Below are 24,889 nucleotides of genomic sequence, written 5' to 3'. Positions count from 1 at the left end.
AGAACTGTTTATTTTTCAATGTGATTTTCGGTATGGTTACAATGCGAAACAAAAGAGTTTCTTATCGATTACCGAGAAAATGTATAACGATCACTTTTTTCTCGCTTTTAGTTCTGACGGACATCGACGAAAAAAGTTCATAAAACGAAAGCTCTTAAGATGAAGGATGGCGACATATGCTCGCATACGTGACGACATGAATGAAAGGCTCAATGATAAATCCACTTAATGGAAGGCAAAAAGACTTAATGATATTTTATGTGTAATCATGCTAATAAACTTTACGATCATCGTTTACGAAGCACAAAGAATTAAAGTTTCATATAAACTTCGAATAGGGGGATCACTTATTATTATAGCCTGAAAAATGAGAAAAGAATACTCTTGGACGTGTCTTGAATGTTGATGTGGGCGGTGGAATGGACAACTTGGGTCTCGCCTTGAGATGATTCATCTGAAAATCGGCTGTTCGAAGGCATATGGTGCAAGAAAGTAAAGAATTCTTCCACTTTCGTCATTCTTGTTGAATTCTGGTATCTTATTTGTTTAAGAACGGTATGAGGTTGTGCATCATTTATGTGCTGATGGAATATTATATAGTTTCTTAAAACAAACGAAAATGAAAGATTCCTTGCATGAAGGACCAGGCAAGAGCCTCATGGAAAATTTGTCACCGGTAAATTTTTCTGAATTTTTCGTATGCTGTAGAATATGACTTCCTGAACAAGAAATTCTATCGGTCCAACTCAATCATATGACTTGTTTTCGAGATACAGGGTGTCGAAGATGGGAAATGGCATTTCTTCAAAGTAACATTTCTTGTAGGAAAACATTTTGAATAAAACACTTCGAAAACACAAATATTGCTTACCCATAAGGTGATAATTTTAAAATGGTTTTTAATAAAAATTTTTGTTAGATACTGGGTGAGTCGAACATTATTCAAAATGAAATGAGTTTACTTCATAATTCACCCAGTTATCAAAAAAGTTGTCCGTGGAATTTTTTGTCATTACTCTTAGTTCTAGTACACAATTATAATGTCAAACAGAATTGGCTTTGCTATGTCTAGTTGTTGAGATACACAGGGTAATATATTGTGAGGGGCGACTGTTATTACAAAAGTTGTCAAAAAGTTGCATACAATGAAAATTTCATTCAGACTTACGGTAACACATTGTACAGGGTGTCTCAAATTTTATGCTCATTGAAAGCATCTCAAGAACTATAAAATCTCCTCTGATCTCTTTTTTCGGAATAATAAGATAACAAAAAATAGATCATTGATATAATGATTCGTTCTAGAATTGCAGGGAGTTTCTGATAACAGACTTTTTGAAATTTTTTGCTATATCTTGGTTTCTGTCCGAGATATTCGAAAAATTCTAGGACGTTTTTATCAGTAATTTTTATGGTTCAAATGATACTCATAACGAATCATAGATGAGTCCACTGTTTTAATCAGTGCATTTTTTCCATTATTCCGTTTTACTCTTCTTCTTCTCATGATGATAAATATTGTGTATATATTTTTTGTTTTTGGTATTTCTTTCGGCCTTTCAAGCTTGATTAACTTTAATTCGTATCAATCTGTTTTCGTGTTCTTTTCTCATTTCTTATTTTTTCGGTGTATCTGTAGATTGTAGATTTTCTAGTTCTGCATCCTTCATTTGATGTTTCTTTTAACTATCAAGTTGAGATAAGGACGGAACGATTTATTTATTAGATAACTGAAACTGTTAAAAATTCCATACAAAGTTTGCATCCACTAATTTTCTCTGAAAAATTCCACAACCTAGGTCACTTCACAATAACATGAATTGATTCTAAAAGTGCTTAAGTTTCTCGAATCAGATTCGGATAAAAAAACATTTTCCAAGTTTTACAAACTTGAGATCCCCTTTTCCCAATAATCAAAATAATCATAAACAAATATTTTCTGGTGCAAACTTAATATTTGAAGATTTTCGCTCAATCTGCAGTTACCCAATTATATGAACTAAAACTTCGTTCCAACATACGTTTACCGAAAATCGAGAATGAATAAATAATTTTTCCTGAAATCTACCCACCATATTCAATCACAAAGTTATAACATAATTTTCCAAACAAACTTTGGGGATGGTGGTATACCCAATTAATTGAAATGGGGACGACCCGATTGGCCAAAAAAACTTGGCATGAAACGATTGATGTACCTAATTTGTCACAAGAATTTCATCACGAAATTATCGAATGAAATTATTGCATTAATAGAGCTCTGGCTCGGATAATTCCACGAATATTGGCTAGTTATTCACGAAATTCGGATTTAATTAGATTGTTCTATGTTCTATGAAGGGTAGTTTCGAGAAAAATTCTCGAAACCTCTCTGTATATCATATTGTAATTGATTGTTGGAATATCTCAATATATCAATCTCGTATTGTTGTTATGTTGCCGTTTTGTTCATGCAGTTACATTGCTGGTTGGTTGATTTTGGCTCATTATTCTCAGAATTTCGGAGAATAATAATTATCATTTCCATTTGGGAAATATTGATTTAATGTACAAGAATGATATTTATGTTCAGCTCATGTTGTATTCAATTTTCATTCTTTCAGTCAACTTGGGTGATGTTGTCTTTTGTATAATTAACACTCACAAATGAAAACCAATTACAATTCAATGCTATGGGTGAAATTATTATTATTACAGGTTTATTGAAAAGTCCCCGGTCTAAACTTTTAAACGCATTATTTGGCAAAATTCGATTTTATTATTCAACATAGTTGCTTTCGAGGGCGATACAGCGATTATAGCGATCTTCCAACTTTTCGATACTTACCATTTTTGTGGTACGATTGTCTTTCGCTTCAAAATAGGCCTCAGTTTCGGCGATTACTTCTTCATTGGTGCTTAATTTCTTTCCATCGAGCATTCTTTTTGAAGTTTGAGAACAGGAAAAAGTCGCTGGGGCCCAGATCTGGCAAATACGGTGGATGCAGAAGCAATTCGAAGCCCAATTCATGCAATTTTGCTATTGTTTTCATTGTTTTGTGATTCGGCGCATTGTCTTGATGAAACAGCACCTTTTTTTTTTCAAATGGAGCCTTTTTTTTCATCGATTTCATCCTTTAAACGATCCAATAACGCTATATAATAATCGCTGTTGATGGTCTGGCCTTTTTGGAGGTAATCAATGAATATTATACCTTGCGCATGCCAGAATACTAATGCCATAACCTTGCTAGCTGACTATTGTGTTTTTCCTCGCTTTGGATTCAGTTCATCTGTGCAGTTCACTCGGCTGACTGTCGATTGGACTCTGGAGTGAAATAATGGAGCCATGTTTCATCCATTGTAACATATCGACGCAAAAATTCAGGTTTATTGCACTTAAACAGCTTCAAACACTGCTCAGAATCAATAACACGTTGTTGCTTCTGATCGATTGTGAGCTCGCGCGGCACCCATTTTTCACACAGCTTTCTCATGTATAAATATTCGAGAATGATATAATGTGCACGTTCAGATGATATCTTCACAATGTCTGCTACCTCAATCAACTTCACTTTACGGTCATTCAAAATTATTTTGAGAACTCTTTTGATTTTTTCGTCGGTGACAGCCTCTTTGGGCTCCACTGCGTTCGGTGCTCATTTCACCACGTTTAAACTTAGCATACCAATCAATAATGGTTGATTTTCTTGGTGCAGACCCCGGAAACCCTTCATTAAGCCAAGATTTTGCTTCAACTGTATTTTTCCCTTCAAAAAAGCAATATTTTATCAGCACACGAAAATCTTTTTTTCCATCTTTTTTCAAATAACAAAAGTAGCTACACTCACAACGCAATATCCCACAAACTATTGGTTGGACGCTGTCAAATTTTGACACGTATCGTTTGAAGGTTGGTACTAACTAAAAATCATATGGATTTAATACTAGCACCGCCTTCTGTGCATCGGACCGAGGACTTTTCAATTGGCCTAATATTATTATATATCTCGAAATTGTTATTCTCCATTCAAAAAATCTCGACACGATTGAGATTGAGATTGTTGTCAGCGAGACTTTGGGTGTTTTTTCTGATATCCTTCTAGAATTTTATTCGATTTATTCGCTTTCTAATTTTGTTTTCTCAAAAACTCGAAAAACATGATAAAAACTCAGTTATTCGTTTCTGTACTCGAACGTATCAAAATGTGAAAAGTCAATTGCAATATTGCAGAACCGAAAATTCACCGACTCAATCAAAATATTACATTTCTTAATGCATAAACAGATACATTAATCGTAAACTTCCTGTCCTGCATTGAAACAATAGCACAATGAGGAAGTAAACTGATACACTCTACAGTCTACACGAGTGCAATATGCCTGTTATAAAATATGCCTTAGAAATTCCACGGGTTTCAGAATAGCGATGAACATAACACCACACCGATTGCTCTCTGTCGATAATAATAATACGATATTTTTAGAGCCGAATATCTTAAACATACCTAATTAAAATTTTATTTTTACTCTTCCGCAATTTCGTGAATTGAAAGGATTCGAAAGAATTGGTTTATTATGGCAGATACCACAAGAAAAACCAATCAGAGGAAACGCATAAAACAGTCTAGTGGAATATTTCTATAAATATAAAGGTTTATCCATTATATCCGAAAGTAAACGTATAGGTAAATAAAAAACACATCCATTTAGAATACCGGTCAAATTTTGATTTTGCTTTGATGTTTGGATCTTTTCATTATTTGCAGAATACAATATCATCTAAATGTCCTCTACAAAAAAAAATCAAAGACGATAAATCACAAGATCTTGTCGGACAATTCTAGGGATTCATCAAGCCAAGTAGCTTGACATTTTAACCAACTACTTGACTTGAAAATCAAGCTCGTCAAAAATTACACGCTTGAGCTTGACTTGATTTTAGATATATATTATTAACTTGATATCAAGCTACTTGAAATTACTTGAGCTTGATATGCACGCGTCGCACGGCATATATTTCTGCAATCTCGTGCGCGCTTAGACTGAATAAGGGAATTCCTCGAGCGCCGAGAGACTGAAGCATTCGCCAGTGTGACTTTATCAGTAGTTTTCTCACATTTCTATGAAATCTATTGCCTAAAGTGGCCAACGATTTTTTATCAACGCCAGCATCTTCAGCTCCTGTTGAAAGACAATTTTCCAGAGCAGCTCTTACAGTTACAAAAACCCGCAATAGGTTAGGCGACAATTCTATAGGATGCCTCATGTGTCTTAGATGTTGGATGGAAAATTATGAAATCAAACAAAGCCTGGAGGTTTCTCAATATTGGGAAACTTTATTTTCTTATTATTTTTTATTTTGTTATGATTTATAGTGATTTAATGTATGTTTATATTTCAAAAAAGTTGATAATTTCGGTTATATATAATGAGTTTAATAAATAAAAGTGTTTTTTGCAAGGTTCCTTCTCATTTCATCAATTGTTTCATTGATGTGACACTACACAATAAAACTTGATATGATTCAAGTACTTGATACATGAATACTTGACTTGACTTGAGATTGAAAAACTACTACTTGAAAATCAAGCCAATCCGTGAATCCCTAGCCAATTCACATCGCCCAAATGGGAAATTACACGTCCTGGGGATTTTCCTTCGCATTCCATGGTTAGCTGGCCTGGATTCTTGTATCAACCGGATGAAGATGCAAATTCAGAAGCAAAATACGCCATAGCGTGCCGTAAGAGAGGCCCAAATGTTGTGCGCACCGAATTTTTTCATTATTTTACCAAATCTAGGCTCAGATGGACGATTATGTCGTCCATAATCTGCCCGTACTGCACGAAGCGTACTTACTATCGAATCATTATCGAATTTGATTCCTAAATTACTCCATACAAAATAGAATCGAAATCAATCCCTGCCATGAAGATACCTGCGGACTTGAAAACAATGTGTGGGTGGAAAATTAGAATATAGAGGTGAATAAATTCCATATCCAATAATTGCAACACATAAACCGAGAAGTCTATAAATTACACATGTCCCATATACCACCACTATTGTTTTTATCAATCGTATGCCCCAAACTCGTTAGCCAACAGGAAACTGTTTGCTTTATTACCTTCTTTGAATATTGTGGACAATTGGTAAGGGAGACTTCAGCGCTACTCGGAGTTCCATGTAACTTTTTGCTCCATCACAGTTCTTATTCCGTACCATAAACCTTCTTGTGTGGATCTAGGATAAGTGCGTTCGAAAAAGAAAAACTATCATACTTCGAGACCTCGGGAAATAATATTGTTCTAGTGGAGTGTTTGAAAAAAATAAATAAAAAATCCTTGATTCGAATTTTTCTTCGGTGGATATTATTCTTGTAATTTTTTTTTGGGATAAATGAGAATAAAGTTAGCTAAAAAAGTAACGTAATAAGCCCATAATTCTTGAAGAAGAACTATTAAGGAAAACTCTTGCACCCGTTGATTTTTATTTTGAAAAACAAATTATGCTCTCAACCCCCACACATTTTTTCTTCCAATAGGAATATAATATGGATTGTATCAAATGAAGAAAAAAATTAAAAACCATTCGATTACCCTTTCAGCGGTGTGATCGAAAGGAAATTTGTCAAGCTGTAGATATTTATGTGATCTCCCTAGAAAAAAGTCGAAGACGGTCCTGCCGATATATTTTCAATCAATATACGCTCGATAGGGTTCTATGTAGTTTTGCAGAAAAATCACTTGATGATTAATGATTTGGTGCCTCTTAATGTATCTATAATTGTGGGTTTCAGGTGAAGTTATGTTTATAGCCACTTTTTCAGTGTATTCAGTCAGAAAAGGTTGTACAATATTTATCTAGGACAGGAAAACCATTCAGTCTAACATTATCTTTACATCAAATTGTTGAATCTATTCCAATAAAGAGGGAAACACTTCATATTCGGTTATTTCATGATGAATGTCTGGAAGTGGATAATCATTAGATTTTTTTCTGTGATAAAAGAATGAATCAATTCGAAGGAATCGAACGTTGGAAAAATCATTCCATCAATTCATTTGGAGTGACTTGAATGAAGGACTATTATTTCAAAAAATAACTCATATCGTACTTGTGTTTTTGTTGAATGGTAGTAGGTTTAATAGGGTTTATATTAGTACCTACACTTTATGTGGAATATGAAAATTATAAGTCAAATAGTTTTAGTTTACGGACACAAAATTCTGAAATAAAACAGAAGAAACATTTTTTCGATGTAATTTGTGTTAAATCTTTTTGGGCTAAAAATTCTATAGATTCCAATTATTTATGATACATCCAGTATAGATAAAATGTTTCCAAACACCGTGGTTACGTGGTAGATATCGAACTGACAATTATTTAATTTTAATCTCACATGTCAAAGTGAAATCTCATTATTTCATCGAAAAAAGGTATAAATTATTTATCTTTCCACTACGATCAAAATTTTGGTATTCCAAACCTTGAAACTTAATTAATAAGTTCGAGATAGTATTCACTTATTCATTGTCCATTATTCTATTATTACGTCACTAGTCAATTTTATAATTACTTCTTCATTAGAAACTCACCATTCTGTTTCTTTGCTTGTTCAATATTAAAAATGAACAAATATTTACCTCGACGACACAATGAAAAACTATCTCCTTGAAAAATATTAATTTTTTTTCGACAGAGCATGTAGGTATGTTATAAATTACTTTCGGCAGTTGTTTCACTAGGTTTGATGTCCCATCAGATCAGAACAATTATTCTCGGAGGTAATCTATTTATTTCATGGAGATATTTTTTTGCTGGAGTTCAAGTAAACGACCTTGTACGCTTTATTCGATATCAAGCAGTTCCTGATTTCGTTTTTCACAAATCCTTGTCGGAATTCTCAGTGATGATTGTGCCAAAATTTGGGATAATCTATTTTTAACGAATGATCTCCAGATGTTTCCAATTTGATTCTATCTACCCCTTAATCTTTCTTGACATTCAATAGGTCAATATTATACAATATTTTTCGTTGATATTGCTGACATTTATTGATTGACAATAATTAAGAATGCATGATAGTGGAGGTAAATATTGACCAGAATTACTATATATCAAATAATTGTAGCGAATTATGTCAACAAAGTTGAATTTGAATGGAAGCTTCAATCGTTTGAGATAACAGTTACCGACTTGAATGGGAGAATTTTAGACAGTTTGCTGGTTCTGTCTGTGAAAAAATCCAATAATGAATAATATTTCAGCTCTTGAAATGCATTGATCAATGTGATGTAGGTCCCATATTTTTTGTATAGAATTCGATGAAAATTGGTATCTTAAAACAAGGCTTACGTCAAACTTTGTTTGAAATTGAGCATTTGAGCTTTAGTTCTGATCAAGATGATAAGAATATTGTGGACCCTCGTTGTCTTCCTGAAGCTGTGAAAAATAAGGGGTAGACGACTATTTATTTTTCGTTGAATCAGATAATTAATTGAACTAACATTCTCCATTGATATAAAAATATTCCATAGAGAAATAAGCATAGATAGAGGAAGTATAAGCAATTTTTACATGTCCCCAACATGGTTAGATTACTTTGTCGTATTGTGATATATTTTTGAATCCACAATTTTTTTATATCATTATGAATGTTTATTATACTAAATGAAATATATTTATTTGAGTGATACCCGATTAAAAATGCAAATTCGAATATTTGGAATCCGATATTTTTCCTAATTGTCGAATTTATAATCAGTAGAATATTAATTATTTTCTGTATTTACCTGCTGAAATCCAAGGTTCGGCAACTTTTGCTCTCCTAGTGTCATCCGTTGATTCACACGTTTGGCGCGCTTGAAGTTTGTTTTCTGAATTTCTGATATATTTAGGTATTTATTTCAATATATTTTGAGTTAATATGAAACGTTGATTCACTATGGGACAAAAGAAGTGCGTTCTTTGTGGAGAAACTCGCGACTTGGGTGAAATATCGTAATCACTGATATGTTTTCATCTCCGCGCGCTTCATGTCAAATTTGATAGTTCATATTCCAATATATCTATGAAATTTTCCGACATGTCAGATAATATTACTTATTATTATAATTGATGTTTTTGATTTCAACCGAAAACATAGTTTTTTTGAATTATATAATCAAGTTAACATGAATGCTGAATGTAACAAACTTCTTCCAAGATATGAAAAACGAAGCTGTGAAAATTAATTTCCGATGGAATGATTATGAATTTAAAAAAATTTCTTTGTTGAAAATGAACATAAACACTGACGGAATTTTTACCCACCAGAACCTTGTATTTCAAGAAATTTACTGAATGTACATTTGAAATTGAGATACTAACATAAACTTCATGGCTGAAGATGTTGCACTGATATTGAACACGGAAGTAGTATCTTATCCATGACCTATTCTTCAATGAAGCAAGTAAGCAAATTTATAGTTAGATAGTTGAGACTTAACTTCATAATTATAGCTTAACTACTGAATATAAAAATTTAAGGAATGAGAAAAATCCTGTATTTGCTATCTTGCAACTTTTTGAAACTCAGTCCTACTTAGTTCGTTCGAAATATTCATAGAATTCATTTTAATTCAATGCGTTGTACAACTTGAAGGCATGTAATTGTTCTTATATTCGTCTGAGTAAGCAAAAAATTGTTACTCGAGAGTTTTCTGAAGCGATTCATGTTTCTCGAGCATAAAAGTTATCTTATCTAATCAGAAATGAGTTCATTGACTCAAGATATATAGGTAACACAATACGATTAAGGCCTCAAATTGTTAGTTCAATTGCTATTCCTTCAAAGGGAAATATTTGATCTTGAATCTCCATAAAACAGTTGACTTTGTGACTCAAATACCATATCAACGGAAAAACCTGTTCTTCAGATGTTCTCAGTTGCGGTAATGCTAAAATGAATTATGTGCTTAAAAGGATTACAGTCGATTCTATAACGTACGTTTCCGGTTTCCATATAACCAACATATTTTCGATGTCCTAATCATTCGTTTCACGTGCTGAAAATCAACAAAGTTTTTTTAAACCACGAATGAGAATGCAAACAATTTTTATTATTGGAAACATTAAGGATTGTTTCTAGAACTCTTGGCAATTTCCAGTTGATTCGTTGAAATTTAAATTTCATTCAAACTTCGAAAAATTTCGATGAGAAAATGATCATATATTTGAAAGATCGTAATTTAGAAAGAAAATGTAAAAATGACCCTCGTCACTTTTGAGAAAAGCTTCATATACAGGCTGTTCCACCATTGATGTGAGTCTAGGGATTCACGGCTAGGCTTGATTTTCAAGCTACTTGGCTCAAGCTCAAGTCAAGCAGTAGTTTTTCAATCTCAAGTGAAGTATTTATTCATCAAGTACTTGAATCATATCAATCTACTTACTTGATTTTTAGCAATTTCATTGTGTAGTGTCACATCAATAAAAAAATGATGAAAAAAGAAGGAACCTTGCAAAAAACTCTTTCATTTATTAAACTCATTGTATAAAAGAACCGAAAATATAAACTTTTTTGAAATAGAAACATAAATTAAATCACTATAAATCCTAACAAAATAAAGAATAAAAAATGAAGTTTATTATCTACTATTTAGAAACCTCCAGGCTTTATTTGATTTCATGATTTTCCGTCCAGAATCTAAGAAACATGAGGCATCGGATTTGTCGCCTAACCTATTTCAAGTTTTGTAACTGTAAGAGCAGCTCTGAAAAATTGTCTTTCAACAGGAGATGAAGATGCTGGGGTTGATAAAAAATCCTTAACCATTTCGGTCAAGTTTGGAAAGATATTTCTGAAACTTCCAAAACCTACCAATAGATTTCATAGAAATGTGAGAAAACTACCAATAAAGTCACACTGGCGAATGCTTCAGTCTCTCGACGCTCGAGGAATCCCCTTATTTAGTCTAAGCGCGCACGAGATTGCAGAAATATATGCCGTGCGACGCGTGCATATCAAGCTCAAGTAATATCAAGTAGCTTGATATGAATTCAAGCAATAATAATCTAAAATGAAGTCAAGTCAAGCTCAAGTATGTTATTTTTCACGAGCTTGATTTTCAAGTCAAGTAGTTGGTTAAAATGTCAAGCTACTTGGCTTGATGAATCCCTACACGTGACACTCTATTATGGTTAAGCGCTGAAATTTTCCAATTTTCTTTGGACACAGTATTAGCAATATTTTGTTTGTATAATAAATTCAACAGAACCACAGAAAATTCAAGCAGAACATCGAATAAATGAAGAAAATACTGACGTGAAGTCAGGAGCTTTTAGGGCTTGTTCATTCATGCTTCAATTGAGGTTTTGAAGACCACATACATCTATATAATATTCAGTGATCTCCAGGGGTGTAATAGTTACATTTTTTCAAATTATTTTTGACATTTGTATAGGACCTATCTTTACGATATCTAACAGTTTTTTGTCCATGTTCTAACATCAAGAATACATTTTTATATCTCATCAGAAGAAGATGGCATCTGTTATTGTATACTTTTCAACTCTTATTGATTGGAAGATTATACACTTGCATAATGACTACTGCGGCTTCTTATAGAACATACGCCTCTCCCAATAAGTAGTTTACAAGGTGAAGGTAACTAAAATGTAATTATATACCTCACACACAACTTAGCTTGGAAGCACCACAAAATGAAGTTGTGTTCAGAGCGAGAATCTGAGGTTGAATAGACAGTAGATAATCGATAAGGAGGCGAAGATATGATTTGAGTAATGTAACACCAGTTAGAAAATTAATCTTACAGACTTTGAATTCACGAGAGGCTTATTGTTTGGATTGGAAAGCATATTTCAAGCTTTGTACACTCGTGGGTGGGTTTAGTGCATCAGATCTATTATTGATAACATGCACCTGAGCCTTATTCTCGAGTTCGTCTTTCAGTTCATTTACAATAGGTAACAGCAGTTTGAACTTGCTGTTATTTTAAAATCATAAAGTAGTTTGCTGTTATTTTAAAATCATAAAGTAGTATTGTTTAATACAGGGTTTTACAACAGAAGGTTTCATTTTGAATAGCCCGCTGTCTCGGCAACTGTCAGTTTTTAAACTGACATCTTTTGACATATGAAAAGTTAAAACTGAGCCATTACTAAAAATGGAACGATACAAACATCAACAACACTATAAAATTGTTAAAATTCAATAAAATGGTGCCATCTGTGCCGCAGGCCCGGAACTTATTCATTGGATTGGTCCATTCATTGGAAGTACCACAAATAAAAAAATGAAAATCTACGAATAATAACTGATCCTTATTTCCTTCAGTACTTTTTCTTCGAATTTTCAACTTGAAGGTTGGATCTACACGCAGTCCGAATATTCATAGTTGAAGTGAAATTTCCATCAGGATCTCACTCTAATATTGGCGATACTTTTCACAAGCTGAACTCCAGATTTCCTGCACTGCATTAGCTTCAAACGGGCAGCAGGAAGGAAGAGGAATTGGATATTGGGCCTTCATTGTCAGGACGAATGTGCCTTATCCTAATAGACTTGATTGATGTCAAATGGTCACTTATGAAGAAGTAGGTTAATGTTCGTATGGATCCTGGATAATCTCATCGGGAATTATGTGATATAACACAAAAATTCACGAGTGTCTCCTTTTGAACTTTTTTAGATAATTCATACAGAGACTTTAAACCATTTTTGAGTAGAAATTTTAACGAAACAAAATTGAAATATATTATGAAAATAACGATCAACTACAAAAATTTTTCAATCCTCATATTGTACCAACAATAATTTCCTGTTGAAAAAATACAAAACAAAACTCTGAATACATCTTCTGTAAATGAAATTGAAAAAATCTAGTATGATCATAAAATGTTATTTCTTCACCATAAGAAATTTCAAGAAAACAACGGTAATAGCTTTTTTTTTCAACATGTGAATTTTTAAGGTAATACTTCAGAGCTTTTGTTGAAAGACTCCCTTTAATTCTTGATGAGGAGTCACCGCCTAAAAACTTACGCTGGAAAACCAGAGTTGTTCAGGATGTTTTGAATATTTCGCATTTAGCAGAATAAAAATCAACTGCTGAAGACTGAAGACGACATTCACAGTCTTCAATCCATATTTTCATGCCTTTTTGTCTCATTCGCGTTCAGTTTTATCTCGCGAATGTGTCTTTCGAGTGCCGAAATTGACTGTTTACGAATTTAGGCCAAGTAATGCACCTTGTGACTTTCTCTCGTCGTTGTTATGTACTTATACAATTTGGAGAGGCTTGGAGGTCTTCGCTGTGCTCGAAACCCGTTAATATATCAGATTTTTTTTAGCAAAGTGCATGGCAACCAGTTTTACGTTATGCAATAAAACCCGAATGCATTGAATTTTGTCGGATTTATTGCTTTTTTAGGTTAATAATAGGTGTTTCGATGGGTTTTCGACGAAATACATTTTCTATGATATACCTTTAGTATCAGTCAAATCAAAAACTAAACGAAAAACAATTCTACGGTGAAACCTTGGATGTTTTTTTCGAGGTATATAACTTTAAGTTGGCATTACTGTTCAAGATGGCGACCGATTTAACAGCTGTCAAGTGATTTATTCTCAGTTTGGTTTGGCAATCATGAATAGACTCACGCCTGAACAACGCTTGCAAATAGTGCAATTTTATTTCGAAAATAATGGTTCTGTGCGGAATACGTATCGCGCACTACGTCCATTTTATTTTGTTTAGCGATGAAGCGCACTTCTGGTTGAATGGCCACGTCAACAAACAAAACTGCCGCATTTGGAGAGAAGCTAATCCTCAAGTGTATGTCGAAACACCGTTACATCCAGAAAAGCTGACTATTTGGTGCGCTTTATGGGCTGGTGGTATCATTGGTCCGTACTTCTTCAAAAACGATGATGGCCAGAACGTTACAGTCCAGGAGCTGTGGTTCCAACAAGACGGCGCAACATGTCACACAGCTCGTGCCACAATCGATTTATTGAAAGACACGTTTGGTGACCGTCTAATTTCACGTTTTGGACCTGTGAATTGGCCTCCAAGATCTTATGATTTAACACCGCTAGACTACTTTCTGTGGGGCTATGTAAAGTCATTGGTCTATGCGGATAAGCCATAAACCATTGACCATTTGGAAGACAACATTCGCCGTGTTATTGCCGATATACGGCCACAAATGTCGGAAAAAGTCATCGAAAATTGGACGTCCAGTTGGACTACATCCAAGCCAGCCGTGGCGGTCATATGCCAGAAATCATATTTAAAATGTAATGCCACAAGATTATCTTGCGGATAAATAAAAATCATGTCAATCGAATAATCCATCGTTGTTTCATTGCAATTTAAAGTTCTATAGCTCTAAGAAAAGCACCCTTTACTATTGTTCACGTGTTTTGAGTGTCGCAGAGCAAATCCATGAAACCGAAAAGCACGATCACCATACGAGGAGTGGCGCATGTATTGCATCGAGAAAGTCCCAAGTTTATTGTACCTTAATACACGAAGTGTTCATGATAATCATCTTATTTATTGACGATGTTATCTCGCTATATTCCAGGGTACTTCAAACACTCATTTCGAAGCGGAGCCAGACACAGTCGTGTAATTTCATCAACTATAATCATAAAGAGTGTTGATAAATGCAATGGTACAGACAGATGTGAATCCAAGATTTAATCCAGGTCACCTCACGCTAGATAAGAATTTGTGGCGCTTTTTAGGACATAATAACACTGATGAAGAGGAATTGACGAGTGGTCTGCACATAGGTCTAGATCAGATTAATTTCAGTTGCAGACAACAATTGAACGCGATAGTTGATTCATTCATTAGTTGTATGACGTTCCACGATTTCATGAATAAAATATACTAGCTGGCAAAGAAACTGCAACGCCCAGAAGGAGCTGTTTTAATTTTAATTTTTTTTTTGGTGAAACATAGATAGTATAGCAAGGAGTAAATGATTGATATTAAGAGAAAAAAATGAAGGGTTTATATTATCTATACACTCCCAGACAAGTCTCGGCATTGATCAATAAGATGGTCTATTTCTTTTTGGGGGATACTATCCCAAGCTACCTATAGGTACTTCATGTCTCAGAGCCACCAAAGTCCGTGGAGCTGGGGTAAATTTCCAATTCTACCCATGATGTCCCAAACATGCCTTATGGGCGAAAGATCGGGGGATCTGGGCGGTCATGACAAAAGATTCATATAGTTCGTTTCGAAAAAGTTTGAACTAACTCTGGAAACATGCGGTCGGGCATTATCTTGCTGAAATATTGGATTCTCGAGCCGGTTAAGGTAAAGGAGAACATATGGCTCCACTATTTCTTGAAGGTAACGTAGCGCTGTCATGTTACCTCGAATCAAAATTAAAGATGACCTACATGCATATGCAATAGCACCCCATACCATAACGCCTACTGTCCGGTGTACACGACGCTCAACATCAAACTGAGGTTCACGCCTTTCTCCCCGTCGTCGTCTAACCCTTCTTCGGCCATCATGTGCACCCAAGGAGAATCGAGATTCATCAGAAAAGACGACCTGATGCCATTCCACATTCCAATATTGACGTTCTCTGCCCCACTGTAATCGTTGCCGTCGATGCTCAACCGTCAGAGGTAACACAATATGGGGTCGATAATGCTACAGTCCAAAAGACCTTATCCGGCGGTAAACCGTTCGGACAGTTACAGGATGTCATTGTTCTCCTAACCACTCATCAGCCAAAGATCGAGTTGTCGCAAATCGGTCTCTAATGGCCATAAGTGTTAGACGTCGATCTTGACCTTCATTTGTGCCCCTTCGACATCCGGTGCTTACTCTTCTTCGATTTTAGACATTATCAAATCACGCTTGACAACATCTCATAACAGTAGTTGGATTTATGTTCGTTCGGTTAGCGATTTCTCGAAATGACAACCCCGCTTTCCGTAGACCTCTTCAAATTCACTTAGCTGGCGATAAATTCCGCGTATACGTGCTCTAGGCATTTTAACAACAACTAAACATCGACTTTGGATCTCCTCGAATAGCTGGTTTGTTGTAAAATGAAAAAACCTTCACGATTTTCTTCTCCAAATTCAATCATTTACTCCTTGCTATACTATCTATGTTTTTAAAATTTAAACAGCTCCTTCTGGATGTTGCAGTTTCTTTGACAGTTAGTATATCAGACGGTTTTGCCGTTGATGAAACATACGCTAATTTTGGTCCAACTTTCTCATCGTGATGATTCTGATCTCAGTCAAATCCAGAAATAAAATCGATAATATTTATATTTTGCCTTGGGTATCCCATGTTGTACCTATATCGTATTTTTGGCACATACATTTCTGAAATCGAAAGTTATTGTGTCTAACTGCTAAATATTCAACGATGAGATGTGTGTATTGAATATTTATGCAGATATCGATGTGGAATTCGCTGAATTGAGATCTGTAGATGAGAAATCGATAACTGCAGTTATTCTGCAGACATCGCATTCGACTATCTACTGGTATCTGTTTATTTAACCAAATTATTCAATTCTATTCATTCGGTTTGTTGTTTCCCCGTAGAATATCTTTAATCTTTAAAAAAAGAAGTTAACAAAAAGAAAAAAAATATTATCGGAACCTAGGACGTCCCAGGATCTTCTTTGTTGAAGAAGCAATTTTGTAGGTTAGAAAGCAAAATTTAAAAAGGAATCAGTGTTCTGTAGTAAGTAGGTACTATGATAAGTAGATACTTAGATAAATATTTTTCACCTTCAAACTCTACTTCAAAATTTTTAATGTTGTGTTAGAAATTCAGAGCAAATAGCCTCAGGTTTGGATCCTTCATCATAAAATTTTAAATGAATATATTATATTATGTGAGAAGGAAATAATAAATCACTGTTCTGATGTCTTTTCATTGGAAATGTTACGAAAATAATAGTTTCTTCTATTCGAATGAACTATTGGACATTACACAAATCACTAGAGGCTAGAGGTAAGTTGAATAATAAAAATTTATTTCATTCAACTCTCTAGTGGGCCATCAAGGTAAAATCAATAACAAGAAGTATTAATTTCCACTTCCCATTGTTTCACCATTTGATGGCAGCTATCAATTTCGTTAAAAGTGTGAAATTTCATTTGAATCGACATTTTCGCTTTTGCTCGTTTGAGATTGTTATGCACTAAAAAGAGGGAACAAAGGATTTAAATTTTCTTTGAAAAAATTTAGAGTTATACACTATGTCCTACTTCTCGGAATGATTATAATTCATTGACGATTTAATTTTTGATTTATCAGTTTATGACCTCAATTACAGCTGATTTAGCTGAATATTGTTTAAGTTGGAGAAATTAGCTCTCCAAAAACTAACCTGATATTTGCCAAGAAATAATCTAAAATCGGCAGTTGAAAAACGTGATCAAAGCAATTATAGAATATTTGTAGCTAATAAAGGATGTTTTTTTTAGAGCTATAGAACTTTAAATTGCAATAAAACAACGATTGATTATTCGATTGACATGAATTGTATTTATCCGCAAGATAACCTTGTGGCATTACATTTTAAATATGATTTCTGGCATATGACCGCCACGGCTGGCTCGGATGTAGTCCAATCTGGGCGTCCAATTTTCGATGACTTTTTCCAACATTTGTGGCCGTATATCTGCAATAACACGGCGAATGTTGTCTTCCAAATGGTCAAGGGTTTGTGGCTTATCCGCATAGACCAATGACTTTACATATCCCCACAGAAAGTAGTCTAGCGGTGTTAAATCACAAGATCTTGGAGGCCAATTCACAAGTCCGAAACGTGAAATTAGGCGATCACCAAACGTGTCTTTCAATAAATAGATTGTGGCACGAGCTGTGCGACATGTTGCGCCGTCATGTTGGAACCACAGCTCCTGGACATCATGGTTGTTCAATTCAGGAATGAAAAAGTTAGTAATCATGGTTCTATACCGATCACCATTGACTGTAACGTTCTGGCCATCATCGTTTTTGAAGAAGTACGGACCAATGATTCCACCAGCCCATAAAGCGCACCAAACAGTCAGTTTTTCTGGATGTAACGGTGTTTCGACATACACTTGAGGATTAGATTCACTCCAAATGCTTTTGTTTTGTTTGTTGACGTAGCCATTCAACCAGAAGTGCGCTTCATCGCTAAACAAAATAAAATGGACGTAGTGCACGATACGTATTCCGCACAGAACCATTATATTCGAAATAAAATTGCACTATTTTCAAGCGTTGTTCAGTCGTGAGTTTATTCATGATAAATTGCCAAACCAAACTGAGAATGAATCACTTGACAACTGTTGAATTGGTCACCATCTTGAACAGTAATGCCAACTTAAAGTTATATACCTCGAAAAAAACACTTTAGTTAAAACTACAGACCACTCATCTGACGTGGAGTTTGAGTTTCATCTTTCTCTGCTATCTTTATTTCAAAAAAGCAAAATTTGGGTATGAAATACCCAAATATGAGATATGATTAATAAAAAATTGTTCGAACTATCAGAATAACTACCATATTTTATTTTACGAAATGCCCAAATTTGCAATAAAACACTTGAGGCAAAGGAATTATGTTTTTAATATATTTTTTTATTACATTTGCATTTCATTCTTGAAAGTGTTACCTATGAGGTAACTGTTCTTAGCCTATTGTGTATTCTTATTTGTTATTATTAACTTTTGGAGTTTTATGAAGATTTCTTATTTCATTCAAATAATTGTGAAATGCTTTGAATTTCGTAACCATCATACATTGGAATTGATATTGAGAGCCTACTTATTGTCGTTATATAGATATATTGATAACCAACCTGTTATTATTATTCAAAGTAGACCTATTTATATCACGGCCTCCCTGAAACAATACGTTTATTTATTTCGCAGCATTGACGAACATGGGCTGATAAATTGATAAATAATTTAGTTCATTACTTGGAAGATTCTAGTTAATGTATCAATAATAAAGTAGTACAAGAATTTGCAGTAACTGTATCTGCTATACCCGCTCAATATTTCAGAGAGCGAAAGATACAGGGCAGCAAGTGTGCTTCATTTATGGTACCACATTTCGAAAAAGTATAGTGCATTGAGAATGGTCTTGCGCTTATTGAGAACTACGGTCAGAGTTCGTTGACTTTTCAGTCTGGATGCTGAAGCATCAAAGTCTTTGATGACCCCTTCGTTAAAACATACTGCAAATTTTGCTCAAGATTTTATCATTACCTTCAGCTCTCAGAATCACGTATTGCAATTCGAAAAAAAAACCTTGAAATGGTTATTGGCGAAGTGTGTTTTATTACTATTATTTCGACATAAGATCTGTAATTTTCGAATTTTGATCTGAAAATTCCTTCAATTGTCAATTGTGACAATTCTGTCCGACTAGCCTTCTGTTAAAACGACTACTTTCGAAGAAGAATATACTTAAGATACTTATGACATTTCTCGGGCCAAATCAGTAAAAACTCATTTTTCCCAAAAATTCGACTTTATTAGTCGACATAGTCTCCCCAAGAGTGATGAATGTATTCTAACGTATCTCTAACTTTTCAATATAATAACTGATATTTTGATGTTCCGTATACAATTCTTTAAAATCATGTATATCATTTTTATGTGGCGTCAATACTTGTCTAAACTATATTGTAACTTTTTATTTAAACCTACTAATTATTGTTGTTCTGAGGTTCTTCGTTGCACAATTTTCAAAAATAATTAATTCTGTGTGTTTCAAAGCTCATTTAACGATTGTGAACTTTTCAACTGAGTTGGTATATTCTAATATGAAGTTTTAAATTTTGATGTTGTTAGAATATATTTTTTTGGTTCGGTGGTTAAATGACTCCTTTGTCACAATTATCTATGGTTTATGTAATGACACAAAGAGGTTATGGTCGATTTGTCATTGTTTACTCCATAGAGTAATACACATGGATAGAGGGAGTATACGCAATTTTTACATGTCCCCAACATGGTTAGATTATGTTGTCGGATTGTGATATATTTTCAAATACACAATTTTACTATTTCGTTAACAATGAATATTATATTGAATGAAATATATTTATTTGAGCGATTCCCGATTAAATATGCAAATTTGAATATTTGGTTTCCGATATTTTTCCTAATTGTCGAATTTATAGTATGCAGAATATTTATTATTTTCTGTATCTACCTGCTGAAATCCAAGGTTTGGCAAATATTGCTCTCCTAGTGTAATCCGTTGTTCACGTCGTTTGGCACGTTTGAAGTTTGTTTTCTGAATTTCTGATATATTTAGGTATTTATTTCAATATATATTTTGAGTTAATATGAAAAGCTGATTCATTATGGGACATTACAAGTGCATTCTTTGTGGAGAAACTCGCGAATTGAGTGAAATATCGTATTACTGATATGTTTTCATTTCTGCGCGCTTCATGTCAAATTTGATAGTTCATGTTGGGAACAAAATTTGCTTACTGAAAATGACATATGCTCCCTCTATCTATGTTTAATACTCTGAGATTGAATCCATATATCAAAATTTCAATGAAACACATAGGAATTAGACTTAGGGGTAAATTTATTTCGAAACCATCTTAAATACGTTCTTCAATTGTGAATATAAGTAGAATTAACATTTCGACTGCCTACGTATTTCATCGACGTCTCCATAAACGTCAATCAATCTTGCCATAATGGAATCCTCTGCTGGATCGTAAGGATGGTACTTCGATGGTATTTCTAAGATTACCGGTAGAAAGCTTTGGTACTCAACTAGAAACTGCTTGATTTTGGAAGCAGCGCCGTACGTGATCAAGATGATCGCAATGTCCTCTCTCAAGATGAATTTGGTCAAGTGGTTCATGATTTCCTCAGGTGTTGCGTTGTCGTCTGCTACAGCGAAATTAAGCTCGTTCTTTTTTGTTCGCTGACCGATTCCTATGGAGAAATTTCACGCATTATTACTATTTTCTACTATTTGCTTTTTTACTTCAAATGGCTCCCTTGAAAAACTGAGGTTTAGGTGTAGGAAAACCTAAACAAGTTAAGTTTCGAAATTAATTTTTACTTTGAACAAGATATAGAAATACTGGATGCGACATTTGAAATGAAAAAGCCTTTTAATAATGTCACATCCCGTCATTTCCTCTACAGGGTGATTTATTAACAACAAGAAACGGAAGCTGTTCACACCAAACGTCCTTTTTATGTCAGCATATAATTATTGGGGTCACATTGCATCAAAAATTGCAACAATGGGATATAAAAGAGTAATACATAAATATTACACTTGATGGGTTGAGCAACCAGCTGTACACATGTTCTGGACATAAATTGATATTTATGAAGAATTATGTGACGACTGTCCTGAAAAACTTCATTCGAGTTAATTTTTTGATTCAACTTGTTGACGTAAGTGTGAGTTTTGATGTAGACGTGTCGTAATCATCAATCTCTATATTTACCCCTAGACGCTAATTATAATTACGGAACAAATAACTTCCATATTCGTAGGATACAAGGACTTGAAGAAGATAATCATGGTATACACTTTCGATAGTAACACAACGAATAAATACTGTGGGAATTGTATACAATGTGTCCGTAAAGTATGGAACAAATTCATTTCTAGCCAAACAGACCATTTTAAGAAATAATCCTGAAACACGTCGATTTTTTATTTTAATTTACCGTATTTTAAAATAATAATCTAATATACAGGGTGAATTACTTTCGATTAATGACACCCCCATTTTGTTTCAATTTTCCGATTACTCTAGCTGAGGTGATTCCAAAAATGTATCACATGTTGATTCCAATCGGTACAGGGTGGACAAAATACAATAGTTTTGTGTGTGCTCATAAAGTAACCCGTAACATTCTTCATTAGTTAAATTAACAATATTATCAAAAATAATTATTGTCTAGCGGTAATTGGTTTGAATGTTACACCCTGTAGTTTGTTACATTTTCAGATTAATAAAAATGTATAAAAATAAGAAATCATTTCTTTCATATTCTGTCTGCTAGACCACAAGTACCAAACATGTTTGGAAACAGCTCATTTTTATTAATCTAAAAATGTAACAAACTACAGGGTGTTACATTCAAACCAATTGCCGCTAGACAATAAGTATTTTTGATAATATAGTTGATTCAACTAATAAAGAATATTACGCGTCACTTTATGAGCACACACAAAACTATTGTATTTTTGTCCACCCTGTACCAATTGGAATCAACATGTGATACATTTTTGGAATCTCCTCAGCTAGAGTGATCGGAAAATTGAGACAAAATGGGGGTTCCTTTTAAAAAAATGACGGTGACGTCATTACTCGAAAGTAAATCAGCCTGTATATTAGATTATTATTTTAAAATACGGTAAATTAAAATAAAAAATCGACGTGTTTCAGTATTATTTCTTAAAATGGTCTGTTTAGCTAAAAATGAATTTGTTCCATACTTTACGTACACAGTGTATGTGTTCCAATGCCAATTCGCAAGAAACATTGTGAATCGATATGTTCGCAGCATTAGTATTTTTATTTTTGTTAATGTCGTATTCCAAAATTTCGGATTTTTTTCGGTAAATGTTTCAATTCTTTAAATTTCTTCAATATTCACCTGCATTCGAAGTTTGACAATTTTTTCAATAGAAACGTGCGTCTTATAGAGAACATTTATACCTACAACTGGACAACTAGGTAATATTGAATTGAATTCTCCAATTTATCTATGTAGTAAATAACTGATAAGACATAAATTTTGTTTGCATCACCGATATTAAGACATGTTAATGACATTGATCGACAAACAGATCCTTTGTCTTTGCAAGTCGTGGCCCTCAAGGCGTAAACATCTATTCAATGACCATTAATTTATTCTTCTCGAATGAGTACAGATATTCATTTTGAAATTATTCAAAAGTTATTTATCCTACCTGCTAACAGAAATCCCACGCAAGTATCTTCCTCGGCTATCATTGCTATCAGCTGATCATAGTAAAGGTAATCTATGAAACCACTCGAAGATTTGGTGACGTTCATCGCCATTCTGATGATTACCCCATCATTTTGATGTATGACACATAAGCTCATAAATTCTTTCAAAAACGACGTTTTTATATCATATTGGCATGAAGATTCTATGAATTATTTTAATTACAATTGTAAATTCAGTTGCTGGCACTTCTGACGGACTTTATATTGGCTGTGCATAGAATTTGGCATAGAGAATTGGAAATTCTGTGACTTGCTAGCTATTTATACACTCTTTTTGAAGAAATTTGATTGTGTTCTAATTTTGTGTATTTAATTCTGTTTGAATAATCAAACATTCAGTGCCTCCTGAAGTAAAACACATAAAATTTGAAAAAATAGATTGACAGATTGTGAATCGCGGAATATAGAATTTGATAAAGAGAATCTTAGAAGTTTTTTTCGCGGACGTATTCTAAGCGTTTACTTATTGGGAGATTCAAACCATGTTTGGGTTCATATTTAAGTTCAACTCCAACGAGTCTGAAGGTTATTATTATTATTATTGGGGTCGTGGCAGCTCTGTTAGCTTTCCGGGAACTGTGACCAATTTGATCTTTTGTTCTCAACACTACCTATTCATACAAACCCAGGAAGGCTGTTGATACGGTTAACGAAACCGACGACATCTTTAGGAGCCTTGGATATTACTTCGTGAGCATTCAGAACTGACGTTTTCTATTTGAGTGGTCCTTAGGCCAGTCAGCACCGGACATTTGCACATTATGTGTTCGGCTGTTACTTACTTCCTTTCCAAAGAGCCTGCACATATCATCTGCTGACTTAGCTATGCGGTACAAAAGGTGTTTGCATCGACAGTGTCAGCAGTCCCACCATTACTTGAATCTCAGCTCGTGGTTGCTTCAGAAGCTTTCTGGTATAGGTCAGTGAAAGCACCACAAATTGCTTTGCCTAAGCAAGTGTTTCTCCAGAGGGTTTTTCTATTGTCCCATTACCATTGTTGGACGGCTGCCTCATATTGGTCTTTTCCAAGCCCACATAAGGGATCAGGACCAACTGGTGTTAACCTTGATGCCTTTTTGCAAGTTCATCGGCTTTTTCGTTTCCTTCAATACCACAATGCCCCGGTACTCATAGTAGAGTTGCTTTATTTCCTTTGGCCAGTTGCTTTATGATATTACGGCACTCTCATGTTAGTAGAGACCCCTAGCTATATGATTCTAGGGATATCAGCATGGCTGTCCATAGTGATAGTGAGGTTTCTTTTGAGAAACTCTTGGGCACAAGTAAAAACAGTTAGTATCTCGGTTTGCAAGATAGAGGGCTCACTTCCCAGGGATCTACAGATCCTCATTTTAGGCCCATATACCTCAAAACCTGTTGCTCTTTCTGATTTTGATCCATCAATACCATATGGAGGACTCTTTATCCAAGTGCTTCACGAAGTTCATTGCACAATTACCGTTTCAAAAGGTACTTTGAAATCGAATATAGTTGGAATCACATCCAAGGATTTTGCAAAGAGGTTTGAATCTAATTGATTCAATATGTCCTATCCAGTTTCCCATTGCTTGATATTCTTATTGCTTCCAGCACGTCATATTTCCTCACATATAAGTGTGAGGGAGGAGTCTGGAGAAGGTTAATAATCAAACTCATGTTTTATATATCTCGGAACTATTCCAAATCTGGAATGATTCATTATTGAACTTCTTCATTGAAATAATGGGTTGATCGATAACAATAGATATCGTCACCATAATTGAATCAAGGCAGTAGTAAATTATGGTACTAATTTATCTGGTGTCTTCATTTGAATGATGACTGATCTTCATTGAAACTGTCATTTGAAAATTAACACTCCATTCA

General features: G+C 34.3%; 2 protein-coding genes across 2 annotated transcripts in view; one reads left to right on the top strand and one right to left on the bottom strand.

Annotated features, from left to right (window-relative positions):
• LOC123678954 (basement membrane-specific heparan sulfate proteoglycan core protein-like) overlaps window positions 1-24,889 on the top strand; it is a 308,827-nt gene that overhangs the window by 11,417 nt on the left and 272,521 nt on the right. The gene's annotated exons all lie outside the window — the stretch shown is intronic.
• On the bottom strand, window positions 20,581-23,130 carry LOC123678964 (V-type proton ATPase subunit F-like). The gene is made up of 2 exons (XM_045616255.1): window positions 22,963-23,130; window positions 20,581-20,957 (listed from the first exon to the last, which is right to left on the bottom strand). The coding sequence occupies exons 1-2, from the start codon at window positions 23,117-23,119 to the stop codon at window positions 20,650-20,652; spliced, it is 465 nt and encodes a 154-aa protein (XP_045472211.1). The 5' UTR covers window positions 23,120-23,130; the 3' UTR covers window positions 20,581-20,649.

This window comes from Harmonia axyridis, chromosome 4 (genome assembly GCF_914767665.1).
Source record: "Harmonia axyridis chromosome 4, icHarAxyr1.1, whole genome shotgun sequence".
NCBI lineage: Eukaryota > Metazoa > Arthropoda > Insecta > Coleoptera > Coccinellidae > Harmonia > Harmonia axyridis.
This window is presented reverse-complemented; position numbering and strand designations above follow the sequence as displayed.